Source organism: Nuphar pumila, chromosome 13 (assembly GCF_984573655.1).
Source record: "Nuphar pumila chromosome 13, dmNupPumi1.hap1.1, whole genome shotgun sequence".
Taxonomy (NCBI): domain Eukaryota; kingdom Viridiplantae; phylum Streptophyta; class Magnoliopsida; order Nymphaeales; family Nymphaeaceae; genus Nuphar; species Nuphar pumila.
In genome coordinates, this window is record NC_143261.1 from 2,946,492 (window position 1) to 2,960,016 (window position 13,525).

General features: G+C 40.2%; 1 protein-coding gene across 2 annotated transcripts; it reads left to right on the plus strand.

Annotated features, from left to right (window-relative positions):
• The first annotated feature begins 288 nt into the window (after nucleotides 1-288).
• Nucleotides 289-9,291, plus strand: LOC149817515 (long-chain-alcohol oxidase FAO2-like). Of its 2 annotated transcripts, XM_089985821.1 has the most exons (3): nucleotides 289-540; nucleotides 2,031-2,306; nucleotides 7,314-9,291. In XM_089985821.1, the coding sequence occupies exons 1-3, from the start codon at nucleotides 304-306 to the stop codon at nucleotides 9,063-9,065; spliced, it is 2,265 nt and encodes a 754-aa protein (XP_089841947.1). In that variant the 5' UTR covers nucleotides 289-303; the 3' UTR covers nucleotides 9,066-9,291. The 2 variants fall into 2 exon arrangements, with proteins under 2 accessions (XP_089841947.1, XP_089841948.1); XM_089985822.1 differs by lacking the exon at nucleotides 2,031-2,306 and having other exon boundaries at nucleotides 312-540.
• Nucleotides 9,292-13,525: the final 4,234 nt, after the last annotated feature.

Here is a 13,525-nt window from a genome sequence, read left to right on the forward strand (position 1 = left end):
GGACATACGCCTTCAAGTCAACCAAGAGCAGCAGAGTCCAAGCCCGTATTGTTATTTTAGAGAAATGGCTGGCGATTTTGCTTGGATTCTTAGCACGAGCTTAGATCAGGACTTATCCAATAACGACCAAGTACTCCTATAAATACCGACTCATAATTCACATATATATATATATATATATATATATATATATATATATATATATATATATATATATATATATATATATATATATATATATATATATATATATATATATAGAGAGAGAGAGAGAGAGAGAGAGAGAGAGAGAGAGAGAGAGAGATGGGAAGCCAGAGCCCCATGAGGCAACACCACCCCTTCCTCCTTGGAGGGAAGAGGGACAAGTACGGGCATGGCTACTCTGCTCATCAGATGGAGTCCCTCTGTGCCATCTGTGAGGCCTTCATCTGGGCTGTCCCAATGGAGACCCCCCACGTTGCTGGCAACGGAAACCTCCCCACGAAGCACCTAAGGGACTTCTATGAGGCCTCTGGTTCAGGCAACCGTGTCCCAGAAGTGGTACAATAAAAAGATCTCCCCTCCCACTCTTCTTCTTCCTCTTCTCCTTTTGCTTTTCAATCTTTTCACCTCTGTTTATTTCTTTGTTTCATTTCATTTTCTGCAATCTGTTGTTAGTTCCAATTGTGGAAGATGAGCTTCCCCGTTGGCATTCATCATCATTGTGCAGAAGGGTACTCTGGTCATTTTGGTCTTCCAAAGGAGTGATTGTAGCCGGAGAGACTGTTTCCATGTTTGTGATGCCTTGCAAGTTTGTTCAGTTTCTGTTGGTTTCGTTTTTTTGGATAAGTTGCATATAGGGGCTTTATGTATAGATAATTTATATTTAGCTGCCTCAGGTTTCATATATTTATATAAAAAGCACCTCCCTTTTTCAGAAATTATTTCGCAGGCCGCCTTTTGTTGCTTTTGCCTTCAATTATATATATATACCGAGGTGTATTCCCATGTGTTTAGCCCTGTCCTGTGGGTTCGAATCCCTCTATCACATGGGGCTTAAGAGATGGCTGATAGGGGTCTGCCTAACCTAGCTTGCCTTTCAATATATAAATAAATAAATAAATAAATATAACATAGACCAGGGATGGAGGACGGGAAAGAAGGTGGGAATGGAGGTTAAAATCAAAATGCTCTGCTCTGTTCTGTTTATGTTTAACGATCCTGAGCTCTTATTCAAGCTTAGCTTATTTACTTACCCAGACGAGTCCAAGCCAAGTTTAATCGAGCCGAGCTCGAGCTAGCTTGGCTCTTTATGCACCCCTAGGTATATGGGTGGTTGAATAACTGCTTAGTAGTGTGAACAGACTGCTTGCCTGTTTTGGTTTGGCTAAATGATGTTAGTATCCAAGTTGAACGACGTTAATGTTGGATATACAATTGTGTATCTTTCAGCAAGATTGAAGACGATGAGAAAGTATCCCAAGTGAGCAATTGGAAAGTAGTCAGAGAAATTTATATATGTTTTAGACAAAAATAGAATTTTATGTTGCGAAGGGAACAGGAGTTTGGTTCCACTCATCCCCTATGTCATCCTTCATTTTCACCTCTCTTAAATCCTGTTGGTGCAAGTTGTTTTGATAAAAAAATGTGAGCCTATAGATGGATTCAGCATGGTCAATTTAGTAAGAATCAACCCTCGAAAACTATAACTTTTTAAATCACAAAGCTTTGTGTTTTGTCAACTGTTGATTTTTTAGTTGCCAAAAATTCTTGTACACAAGTCGGATTTCAGCCATTTAAATGTTGATCTTTATTAAATGAATGATGTAGATCACATCTGCGGACTCTAATCTAATTTGAACAAACCAACTTTGCATCAATGAAATATCTAGAAGGGGTATGAAGATAGGGATGACACAGGGGATGAGTGAAACCAATTTGCCCAAAAAAGGGCTTCCATAATAGTGGCTTCTTCTCGTTATAAAAAAAAACTGTAGATTATGGATTTTGAGAAGATAATGGATGTTGGTTTTTGGCTTGAACAATGGAAGGCTGCAGAGATGATGGTGAGGAGGCTGCCGGGGGAAGGCGCTACTCTGGTTTGGTGCATGCTGTGGGTGCTGTATACAAGGCTGGGGACATTGGCCCTGTGTGGGAGGGAAAGCCTGAGCTGGAGCTTTCCTTTCATCCAGAGCTTCGCGGAGATGTCGCCAGAGGCGAGGGAGAGGGTGTTGCAGAGGTGGTCGAGGTTGCACGGGCCCCTTTCCTTCCTAAGGATGGCCTTCGGCATTTTCAAAATCTTTTGCCTCTACGCCTTCTATTCTCAGGTAATAGTGACAGTTCTCTCTCTCTCTCTCTCTCAATTGAATATCCATCTTTATTTTTCTTTTTTTTTTAAGCAAGCTGGGGTTATGCAGACCCCATCATTAAGTCTTTAACATGCAACGTCCCAACACATGGTGTGACGTGCACTAAGTGCTCTTAATTGTGGAAGAAAAGGTTGGTTTGGTCACTAAAAAATGATCTCTCTCTCTCTCTCTTATTTTGTAAGGTCTACTGACGTATAATTTCTTCATATAAGAATCTTTCTCCTGCCAGGCCACCATTTCAGTGAGCGGAGGGAAGAAAAACTTTACCAATACCCACACATTAATTGGCACATGGTGCTCTATTCAATGACTGAAAACACCCCTTAATTAATAGCTTTAAAGTTTTTTTTAGACAGAGATATAAATTAATAACGATATAACAGTAAAGACGGTTGGAGAGTGATGAGATATCACTCATCTAACGTGGGCTTAAACCACCGATCTGCAGCCCCCAGTCCAAACCACCTGAATGTGAGGCCACTTAAGGCTGCTCGCATGATGAGCTCCCAATGTAGTTGGTTATAGATGTTAGACATTTTAAGTTGGTCAAACTCTAAGTGTAATCGGGTTTGACACAAGACACTAATGAAGGCTTTAGTAAAACATTAGTAGAGAGAGTTAGGTAAATGCAAAGGGTTCACATTCAATATGGTATATGAAAGGTTCACACACACGCAACAAATGCGAGCTGTGAGCCCATAACCCAATGTTGGCGTTCATAAAAACCAGAATCAAAATATAAACGGTAAGAACACATATCAGTAACCACCATGAACGAAAGAAGTGTTGGCGAAAGTGCACAACATTTTTCTCAGCCTATCGATGCTCACGATAAGCCCAAACCGTCAAGTTGATGGTGAGCAGGACCCTAAACCCAAATAAAAAAAGAGGACACCTTGGTTGCTCTCATCAAGCAACCATGCATCAATTTATAGTGGGAGGAGAGTCAAGGGTTACATACATGGCAATCATGTATGTGAACCCTTCACATGTTATATTGAATGTGAATCTATAACCCCCTCCTCATTAATTTTTCACTAATGCTTCACTAAAGCCTTCATTAGTGTCTTGTGTTAAATCGAGTCATGCTTAGGGTTGAACTAAATCGAAAAATGTTAAACATTTATCTTCAATTTATAAGAAATTGATTTCAATTGGTGAAACTAGTTGGTCATGTAATCAGATGCAATTCAATATTCTACCTTTTGGTACAAACATACTTCATGAGCTGATATAATATCTACTATTACACCCTATGTGAATTTGGAACACAATGACCTACTTTTAGGTAAAATCATTATTTCATAAAGTTGCACACAATCATAACATTAAATCTTAACACGGTTCAAAGAATTCTCAATCAGTACAACTCAGATCACTTTGATGATTGCATGAGTCAGTTAATCAATATTTTTTACCTCAAATATATTTGTATTATGGAGCATGTTCATGCACACATAATAATGCATATATATTCATGATGAAACATGTATTATATCATAAAAAAATATAAATTCATGCTTTAAGTTATATACACAAATGTATTTTGATGAAAACACGTGATAAATGTCATGAATTTAATCATAATTCATGCTTAAAATATTATGCATAACTTAAATAACATAGAATGCATATACTAGAGATGCATAAGTCATGCTTTCTTGATAATAAACACGTATAAAACATGAAAAAATTATAAAAGCATGCTTTTATAGGTAAAACCCAGGGTCTTCAAGCTGGAACCAGTCTAAAAATGCTTTGAACCGGTCTGAAACGGCCCTAAACTGGTCAACTAAGGGCCTCAACCAATTTTCAAAATCGAACATGTACAAAACTCATAAACCCCTAAAACAGAGTTTCTACATTCAGGAATAGGTGAAAAAACAATAGGAACCGCTCAAGAATGACCTCAAACCAGTTCTAAAATGCCCCGTATTGATTATAGAACCGATTCAGTTTTAAATGGGTTTAAATAGTAGATGACTCTTATTTTGGACCTAATCTGATTCAATCTAGATTCAAATCCAGTTTTAATGGATCTTGGGTTGGATCCCTCTAGTTTGAATCCAGACCCATTTATTATCAGGCCTCATGTTGGATATCACGATCTAAACATGCCCCAGATCCAGATCTAGATCCATAACTCGATCTAAGTCTGGACTCGATCCTAGTACGATACAGGTCGGATTCAAGAACCCAGCCCGAACTTGATCCATGAAAGATTTGGATTGGATTTGGATCTTGGATCAAGTTTGACCCATACCTAGTATCTCAAATGGGTTCAAGTCTAATCCTGTCAAATGGATCAGGTCTTGACCCGATCCACCTGATTCCTTAACGGATTCGTTTTATGGATCAAACCCGACCTGTGATGTGACGCAGACCCGATCCACCCAAAATGGGTTTGGATCAGGCCTGTCATCGGGTCAGGATACCCAATTCGACCTGGTATCATAGCCATCGAATAAGGCTTGATGGCCTTTTGGTTTATGAGAAAATTGAAGGCTTTCTGTTTTCTCAGAAACTGAAAGCCACAGATGGCTTGCATTAAACCTCTACATCGCCCACGTTGAGATGATGTCCACTCGCAAGCCTATCGATGACGGTGATTGGCTCCCCTTGCACCTTCTCGATGAGAGCAATCAGGTAGCCGACACATGTCGGTGCAAGTAAGGGTTTGCATGCTTTTTTTTATATTCATCTATCATTAGGACTGCCATCCCATGTCTAAGAAAAGGTAAATATTAAAGGGTCTTAGTTTTTACTTTTTCAACATGAGTCTTGTTTGAGCAATTATAAGGTGTTTTCTTTTCGTTCTTTGTTGTATCAGGTTTTCATCATTGGCGGTTCTAATATCATTCTCATATTTGACGGATCTAATTTCTCAGTTTGAAAAGAAATAATATTATTCACTCTATACTCTCGCTCACATTTTGGATTCTACTGACATGGGTAATTTCATCATATTAAAGAATCTTTCTCCTACCAGGCCACCACTTCAGTGAGCGGACGGAAGAAAGACTTTCCCAGCGCCCACAGCCGTGCCCTCACTCTTATCACATTACATAGTGCTCTATTCAATGGCTAAAAACACCCCTTAATTAATAGCTTTCAAGTTTTTTTTTTGAGAGAGAAAGAGATACATATTAATAACGATATAGCAGTACAGACATTGGGAGGTTGGGTAGTGATGAAATATCACACATCCATTCCCTCGCACTCAGGGACCATCAGAATACAGAAAACTACAGGTGTTAAAAAATCTGGCTGAGCATTTTCAAAGATCCCATGACGCACAAAAGGCCCAATCCGCTGATGACCCAGACACGAGAGATCAGAAACCTTCTGATTAATCTTGGCAGTGCAAAACAAGTCAAATTTGATCTATAAAAGAACCGACTTAAGAGGCTTTTTCTTTCCTCTGAAAATTCTATTGTTTCTTTCTTCTCTCTCTCCACCAAGATGATATGAACCACCATCTGTAGATTTTTTTTTTCCATTTGCATGAGAACCTAACAGACGTAGGACCATATAATAATTGTCTAAAGCATGACAGCTGATCCAACTCCATTTTTACATCCGGCCATGCAAGCTGGAAAATATGTTGAAAGTAAGGGCACAACCAGAGCAAATGTTCAGCAGTCTTTATATTGTTTTCACATAAAGCCGCGCCTCTTAGCAGAAGAAAACACAATCCTTTGTAAGCAGTCTTGGGTGTTTATCCTCCCAGCTAGCAATACCCATGCAAAGAAAGATGCTCTAGGTGATGAACCTCTACACCAGATAGCATTGTCTTAATGGAAGCCAAATAGCAGGAAGCAATAGAAAAACGACCATCCTTGCTGGATGCCCACCCTTGACCGTTCCTGAACGACAACCCAGCCGATCATTTTTTGTGCTTTAGATGCCGTTCATCTACAAGATGAATGACTGAAATTTTTTGTGAAACGCATCTGAGAGGTAAACTATCCAATCATAGTGTTTGGGTTGCCGTTCATATCACATGGATGAATGGCATCCAAGGAACCTCTTACCTGATATTGTCTATCGAGAAGACGATATCAGGTCAGAAGCACCTCTGATGATGATCTCATCTCTCTAGGGATTCGAGATCCAAGGATCTCTGGTCTAGTGGTCTTTGGATGTTTGGTCTGACAACACTCTCTCTCCTCCCCCCAAATCGGACTAAAGATCCAAGCATTTATGTGGTTACGGATCTCAGATACGAGGATTTGAGAGCTGCCATTTGTTAGAAATTTGGATCTCACCATTGATCCGCATGCTTGCAGATCTCTGGGTGAGATCCGTGTGATAAATTTGAACAAGAGGTAACAAGTATATAGTCTACCATGATTTTTGGATGTTTCAGGCTATGTTTGGGAGCCTTGCGATGGGAAGTGTGATGCCAAAATATCATTTTGCCAATGTGATGTTGAAAGATGAAGTTGCCAAAAACATTGCCAAAAACATCATCTCATAAAAGGTGTTCGAGAAAGGTGTTGAAACGTGGTGTCGGGCCTTCTAACAACAGCCCCAACGCATTGTTTCAGCAATGCCACTGCTCCCAAACATAGCCTTAGTCTCGATTTAAATATTGATCATCAGCATTATCCCAACTAGATGGGGGGTGTGCTTTGCTACTCCAATTTTTCTATTTCTTTTTATTTTGATTTAAATATTGAAGGGTAAATTAGATTCTTTAAATTAAGAGTAAAAGAGAGTCATGCTAACCTTTTCAAGACTTTATTCATTCTCTGAGTCAACCAAGTCACAGAGTCACCTACGCCAAGATTTGACTTTGGTTACTTTGTATTTTTAAATGTTTACACTATTTAAACTCAATTTGATGCTTAAAAATGAAAAATATTCTAATTTTTACTTATTGTAATATGATAATAAAATGGTTTTTTTCTTTTTTTATGACTGGCAATATATTGACTTGTTTGATTGATATGCTAACTGTAGATTGATGAAGACATGAAGAACCCAACATGGAGAGCAATTGGTTATGGTGTGAACCAAGAAAGAGGGGAGCCCAAAAGAGAGAGGCCTTTGGACAAAGGAGTTGTTGACACTGCAACTCAAGATGGCAACAGGTTGTTGGATATTCTCTCCAAGCATGGCCTCACAGTTGCAGAAGATCCAAGCAGAAACATGTATACAGTAGAATGTGATGCGGTAGTTGTCGGTTCGGGCTGCGGTGGCAGTGTCGCTGCTGCAGCCTTGGCAAAGGCTGGCTATAAAGTGGTGGTGGTGGAGAAAGGAGGCTACTTTTGGGGTGATGACTATTCCTTGCTGGAAGGCCCCTCCATGAATGAAATGTACCAAAATGCTAGCAAATTGGCCTCACTAGACTTGAAAATAATGATCATGGCGGGGTCAACTGTCGGTGGTGGATCGGCAATCAATTGGTCGGCCTCAATCAAGACACCAGATTCAGTACTCAAGGAATGGAGTAAAGATCATGGGCTTGCATTCTTTGGCAACCAGGAGTATCAGGATGCAATGGATGCTGTGTGTCAAAGGCTGGGTGTTGTGAACAAGTGCAGAGAGGAAGGATTTCAGAACAAGGTACTGAGAGCTGGGTGTGAGGCCCTTGGATTGAAATGTGATAGTGTGCCTATAAATGCATCAGAGGGTCACTTTTGTGGGCTTTGTCTTTATGGTTGTCCTACTGGTGACAAGAAAGGAACTGATTCCACTTGGTTGGTTGATGCAGTGGACTGTGGTGCAGTGATTTTAACTAGACTGAAGGCAGAGAAGTTTGTGTTTGAAGAGAGAAATGGAGCTGGAGGGAGGAAGAGATGTCTGGGAGTTATGGCTACTGTATGCGACCCCAGGAACACAAATCACACAAAGAGATTATTGATTCGTGCCAAGCTAAGTGTTTCAGCATGTGGGTCATTGTTGACACCACCTTTGCTTGTCTCTAGTGGGCTGAAGAACCCAAACATAGGCAGGAACTTGCACCTGCACCCCGTGTTGTTGGCCTGGGGCTACTTCCCTGAGTCTGATTCAAGCTTCAAAGGTAAGGTTTATGAAGGTGGAATCATTACTTCGATACACAAAGCTTTGACGGAAAATAAAAGTCCCAAGTACATCATAGAGTCTGCTGCGATTGGACCAGCAACTTATGCTGCACTGACTCCCTGGGTGTCTAATTCAGATATGAAGGAAAGGATGCTTAGGTATTCCAGGACTGTGAATCTGTTTGCACTTATTCGAGATGTTGGGTCTGGTGAAGTGAAGGAGGAGGACAGGATCAAGTACAGGCTAAGTCAGGTGGACAAGGATAACCTGAGGGATGGATTGAGAACAGTGCTGAGGATCTTGGTTGCAGCGGGTGCAAGTGAAGTTGGCACGTTACGGAGCGATGGGCAGAGGATCAAGGCAAAAGGGATTACAAAGGAGGATTTGGATGAGTTTCTTGATGGAGTAGGAGCAGTAGGGGGGATTCTTTCACATTCTGAATTGTGGACTCTGTACTGCTCTGCTCACCAGATGGGAAGTTGCAGGATGGGTGTGAATGAGGAAGCAGGTGCAGTTGATGAGAATGGGCAAAGTTGGGAAGCACAGGGGTTGTTTGTTTGTGATGGGAGTCTGCTTCCTACAGCCATTGGGATCAATCCCATGATCACCATTGAGTCTGTGGCTTACTGCGTTTCCAACAGAATGGTCGAGTACTTGCACAGCAAATGTAAGCCAACAGCAGCTTGAGATTGGTAGATATAATCAATAATGGCATTCTTCCTATGATGCCAAGATTGCCGAGCAAGTTAGAGTTGTCTAATTTTACTTGTTATATACCAACAGGGGGCTCCGCTTGCCTGGTCGGAGCACTAGTTGCAGGTTCAAATCCCAATGGTACGGCTGTATAACTGGTAGGGGTATGCCTAACCCCCAGCTTGCCTTTTAAATATATATATACTTGTTATATATTTCGTTCTAAGTATGATTAATGCCATCAGGATCTCTCTCTATATATATAGTTTTCCTCGACAAAAATGGTTCCATCTTCTAAAGAAAATCTCTCTCTCTCTCTCTCTCTCTCTGAAGTGGGGTAGAAAAAAATTTCCCTGCTATGTAATTTTAACTGATGGAGACATAAAAGCCATCATCCATGGCTCATGAAATGAAGTGGCTAATGAATATATTTCAAAGTCTTCACAAAAGGGCAACATTTTATTTTCTTTTTTAAATAGAGATAACCTATAACTACCCCCACACAAATATTTTGTGTCACGGTACTATGATTTTAAGTAGTTAGCATAGATTGTTTTGATTGTAGATTAAGACTAGTAAACCAAACTAGCTCAAAAGCCTTCTTACATGAAATTTTAAAAAACAATGAATAACTTAAAAAATTGCTACTGATATCTGTGAGGTATGTCACTCAAGGTACTGATGTATAAATTATTCGGCTTCACGATACCACTATCGATATATCTAAACTAACAATTTAAAGGTACTAGTTGAGAGATCCGAATATCGGAATGATAGGACGACAGACATTTAAAAAAATGAATTAAAAAAAAACTGATTCTAAAAGAATGAGAGATAAAAATGTAAAAGAGCACACAATGATTAACACAAGGTCTCAATCAAAACTTTAACTTCTTAAAAGTTATATATTTTTTATTTTTTAAGTGACTTAGAATTTTTTTTAGCAGGTGTTTATATACATGTGATAAGCCCAAACCTAATATTTAAAGATGCAAACCTTAGACTTCAGATAAAAAAACACACAAACAAAATCAAATCTACCAAAAAAGCAACTCAGACAGTTGTACAGAGGTAACCACAAAACTTTACTGTTTTTGCAATGGACGACAAAGTTTGCAGATGGCAAAGCCCGTAAACTGAAAAAACTGTAAATGGCAAAATTGATAGCACCAAAGATTGCACAAGCTGTGTAGATAAAGCAAATGGAAAGGATAGAGCCTTATCGTCTCACATAGTGCACGAAGTAGAGGTTGGTTTCAAGGTTGTTACAGGAAAATTATGAAATCAAGAAGACTCCATCCAAACAAAAAAAGAGATAAGGCAAATGGAGAAAATCTTGGAGATCAAGGTGGAGAAATCTATCAATATATATAGTAGAAAGGTTGAGTAGTGTCTATCGTTGATGTAGGTACTTGCAATACCAAATCACGTTAAAACCTTCTTTATCATGTGGTTTAATTTCATTTAAAAAACTGTGGGGTCCAACAATACTTCCACGTTGGCAACGATTTCAGCACCACCTCTTCATAAATATAGCGTTTTAGAGATCGAGACAAGAGGAGTGAAGACAAGGTTAGGACATGCATTTTCTCTAAGATCAGCACTAAGATCGAAAATTTACAAGTTCTAAAGGTTAACCCCCATTTATAAGAATCAGGAACAAGATATAAATAAAGAATTTTCCAGATAAGAATCCATCCCAAATAAATCCATAATTCCAAAGAATCGATAAAGCTCTTGCTATAAAAAGTTCTACTTGAAAAACTCATCTAAGATGGATAGGATGGAGATAAACCTTTCCTTAAAGCTTATCCTTACATTCAACGTCATGGACGACAAAGTGATTCTCCCATCCAAAATTAGAGGGCAAAGAACGTTTGCCATCCAGGCCGAAAAAAGGAAAAATAAAAAAGGGGGACAGCAAAGGTTTTGTACAGCCAGCATCAAAGAAACCTGAGAAAACACTTTCTAACAATGTTAGCAACCTAAAAATTAGGTCTACAGTTACTAATAAACAGTATTCATATATAATCGATTTGATGTGAAACTTTCTTTTTCAATCAGAAACTATTAGCATAAGGGAGTGCAAGCGCGCACACATGCGCGCGGGAGCACAAAAGGTCAAACCAATAAAACAAGAGCATGTGCATGCCTTGTATATGTGTGTGCAGGCGTGGGCGTGCGTGTGTGTGTGTGAGAAAGAGAGATCATCACTTCATCGTAGAAAGACAGTCTGCCAAACAGCAACAAACAATTCGGACCTCATGTCCCCACACGTCGTAACATTTTTTCTGCTAGGAAAAGATGGGCGATTACTACAAAGATGGGAAAAAGAACACGAAATTTCACTAGGGATTCCAACATAATGTTCTACCCATAATAAGATGAAGGCTGACCAGGGCGCAGCACCGAAACAAGGCCAGCATTTAGTTGACGCCCATACGGAGGAACATGTTGCAGAGCATGATCCACCGGCAGCATCCCATAATGATTGGAATTCAAGTACCCAGGCACTGGCTTGGCAGGAGGACCAGGAACAGACCCTGAAGATGGATATGCAGCAGCTGGGGAAGGATGAAACGGTGCACCAGGATACATATTTGCAGCATGAGGAAATGGCGGCCTCGCAACCTGCGCGTTTGGATCCCACGCTGGCATCTGCCTGTTTGGCATCGGTGCAGGTGATGCAACAGAATATTCGTTTCCCAGATACGCCAGAGAGGCCTGAGGGCTTTGAAGGCCAGGAGCCTGCTGCAGTGGCAATACTCCTGTTTCTGGAATTGTGTAGTCTCTGCTTCTATCATTATGGGCCTAACAACAGAAATATACAAACTTACTTCAGCCTTATTTTACCAAACTTGGTTAACCATATGAACCAGAACGACAAAGTTCGAAGGAGTCATACTTTCCATCTCATTTTGATTATTACAGTTCATTTTCTTTTTCATGGTTACAACTTAAAAAACATTTTATACCTTAACATTGAGATCAGTATAACGAGAGTATGACAGATGAAGCTTACAATAGCCACCATCATAGATGCAGTGTTCTTGCAAAGCCTCTTTTGCAACAGCTGCAGTTGCTATGTCTGCAAGAAAGAAAATTGTGTCCAAAGGCTCATTGAGTTTTGAATATTGAAAAGTGGAAAAACATGCCACTGAAGCTCAACATTAGGGAATTGACTAGAATGGCAGCTTGAATAGTAATCAAGTCACATTCCGAGCCAAAGTGGTGCAACTCAAGTACTCAGCTCAGTCCAGTCAGATCCCCATACTCCGGACTGACACAAACATAAACACCAACCTAAATCGCAGCTCCAACACGATGGCAAGCAATTCTTTCTCATAAGTTGACAAGCTCTTGCTCTTGTCGGAAAGAGCCTTGCTTAGGTAAGCCAAGGGATGCTTCTCTTGAACAAGCACGACCCCAATGCCTATGTCACAGGCATCGGTTTCCAAAACAAAAGTTTTTTCAAAATTGGGTAGGGCAAGGACCGGTGCCTCTACCATAGCTTGCTTAAGCCTTGAAAAAGCTCGCTCGGCCTCTTCATTCTATCTCCAAGCATCTTTTTTAAGTAAGGCCGTTAGAGGTTGAGCCATAATCCCATAGTGGCGAATGAAATGACAATAATAACCGGTTAGGCCCAAAAATCCTCTTAGTGCTTTGATAGTCCGCGGGGTTGGCCAATTGACCATGGCCTCAATTTTCTCCGGATCGACTCCCACACCATTGCTCCCTACTATGTGATCAAGGCAGGATACACTTTCGTGGCGAAAACTACATTTATTTCTTTTGGCAAAGAGAGTGTGATCTCTTAAGACCTTCAACACAATCTCAACATGCTTAAGATGTTCTTCCCAATTAGTACTATAAACCAAGATGTCATCGAAGAAGACTAAGACAAATCTTTTTAGCATGAGTCGAAATAAGTCATTCATGGTCCTTTGAAAAATGGCCGGCGCATTTGTTAAACCGAAGGGCATCACAAGGAACTCATAGTGTCCATCATGAGTTCTAAAAGCGATTTTCTCAATGTCTTCCTTTACCATTTGTATTTGATGATAGCTCGCCCTTAAGTCAAGCTTGAAAAAATATTTGGCTCCACATAACTCGTCCAATAACTCATCAATGACCGAAATTGGATGCTTATCCTTGAAAGTAACTTCATTGAGCGCATGATAGTCTATGCAAAATCTCCAACTGTTATCCTTCTTGCGCACAAGGAGGACCGGTGACGAGTATACGCTAGAACTTGGGCGGATAATGCCACCTTCAAGCATTTCTTGAACCAACTTCTCGATTTCACTCTTTTGTGAAAAGGCATATCGATATGGTCTCACACTTATCGGCCCTTGCCCTGACTTGAGTAGAATATGATGGTCTTGGGTACGTGTAGTAGGTAACCCCTTGGGCTCTCCAAATACATCTTTGAATTTATCAAGAAGCTCGCACAT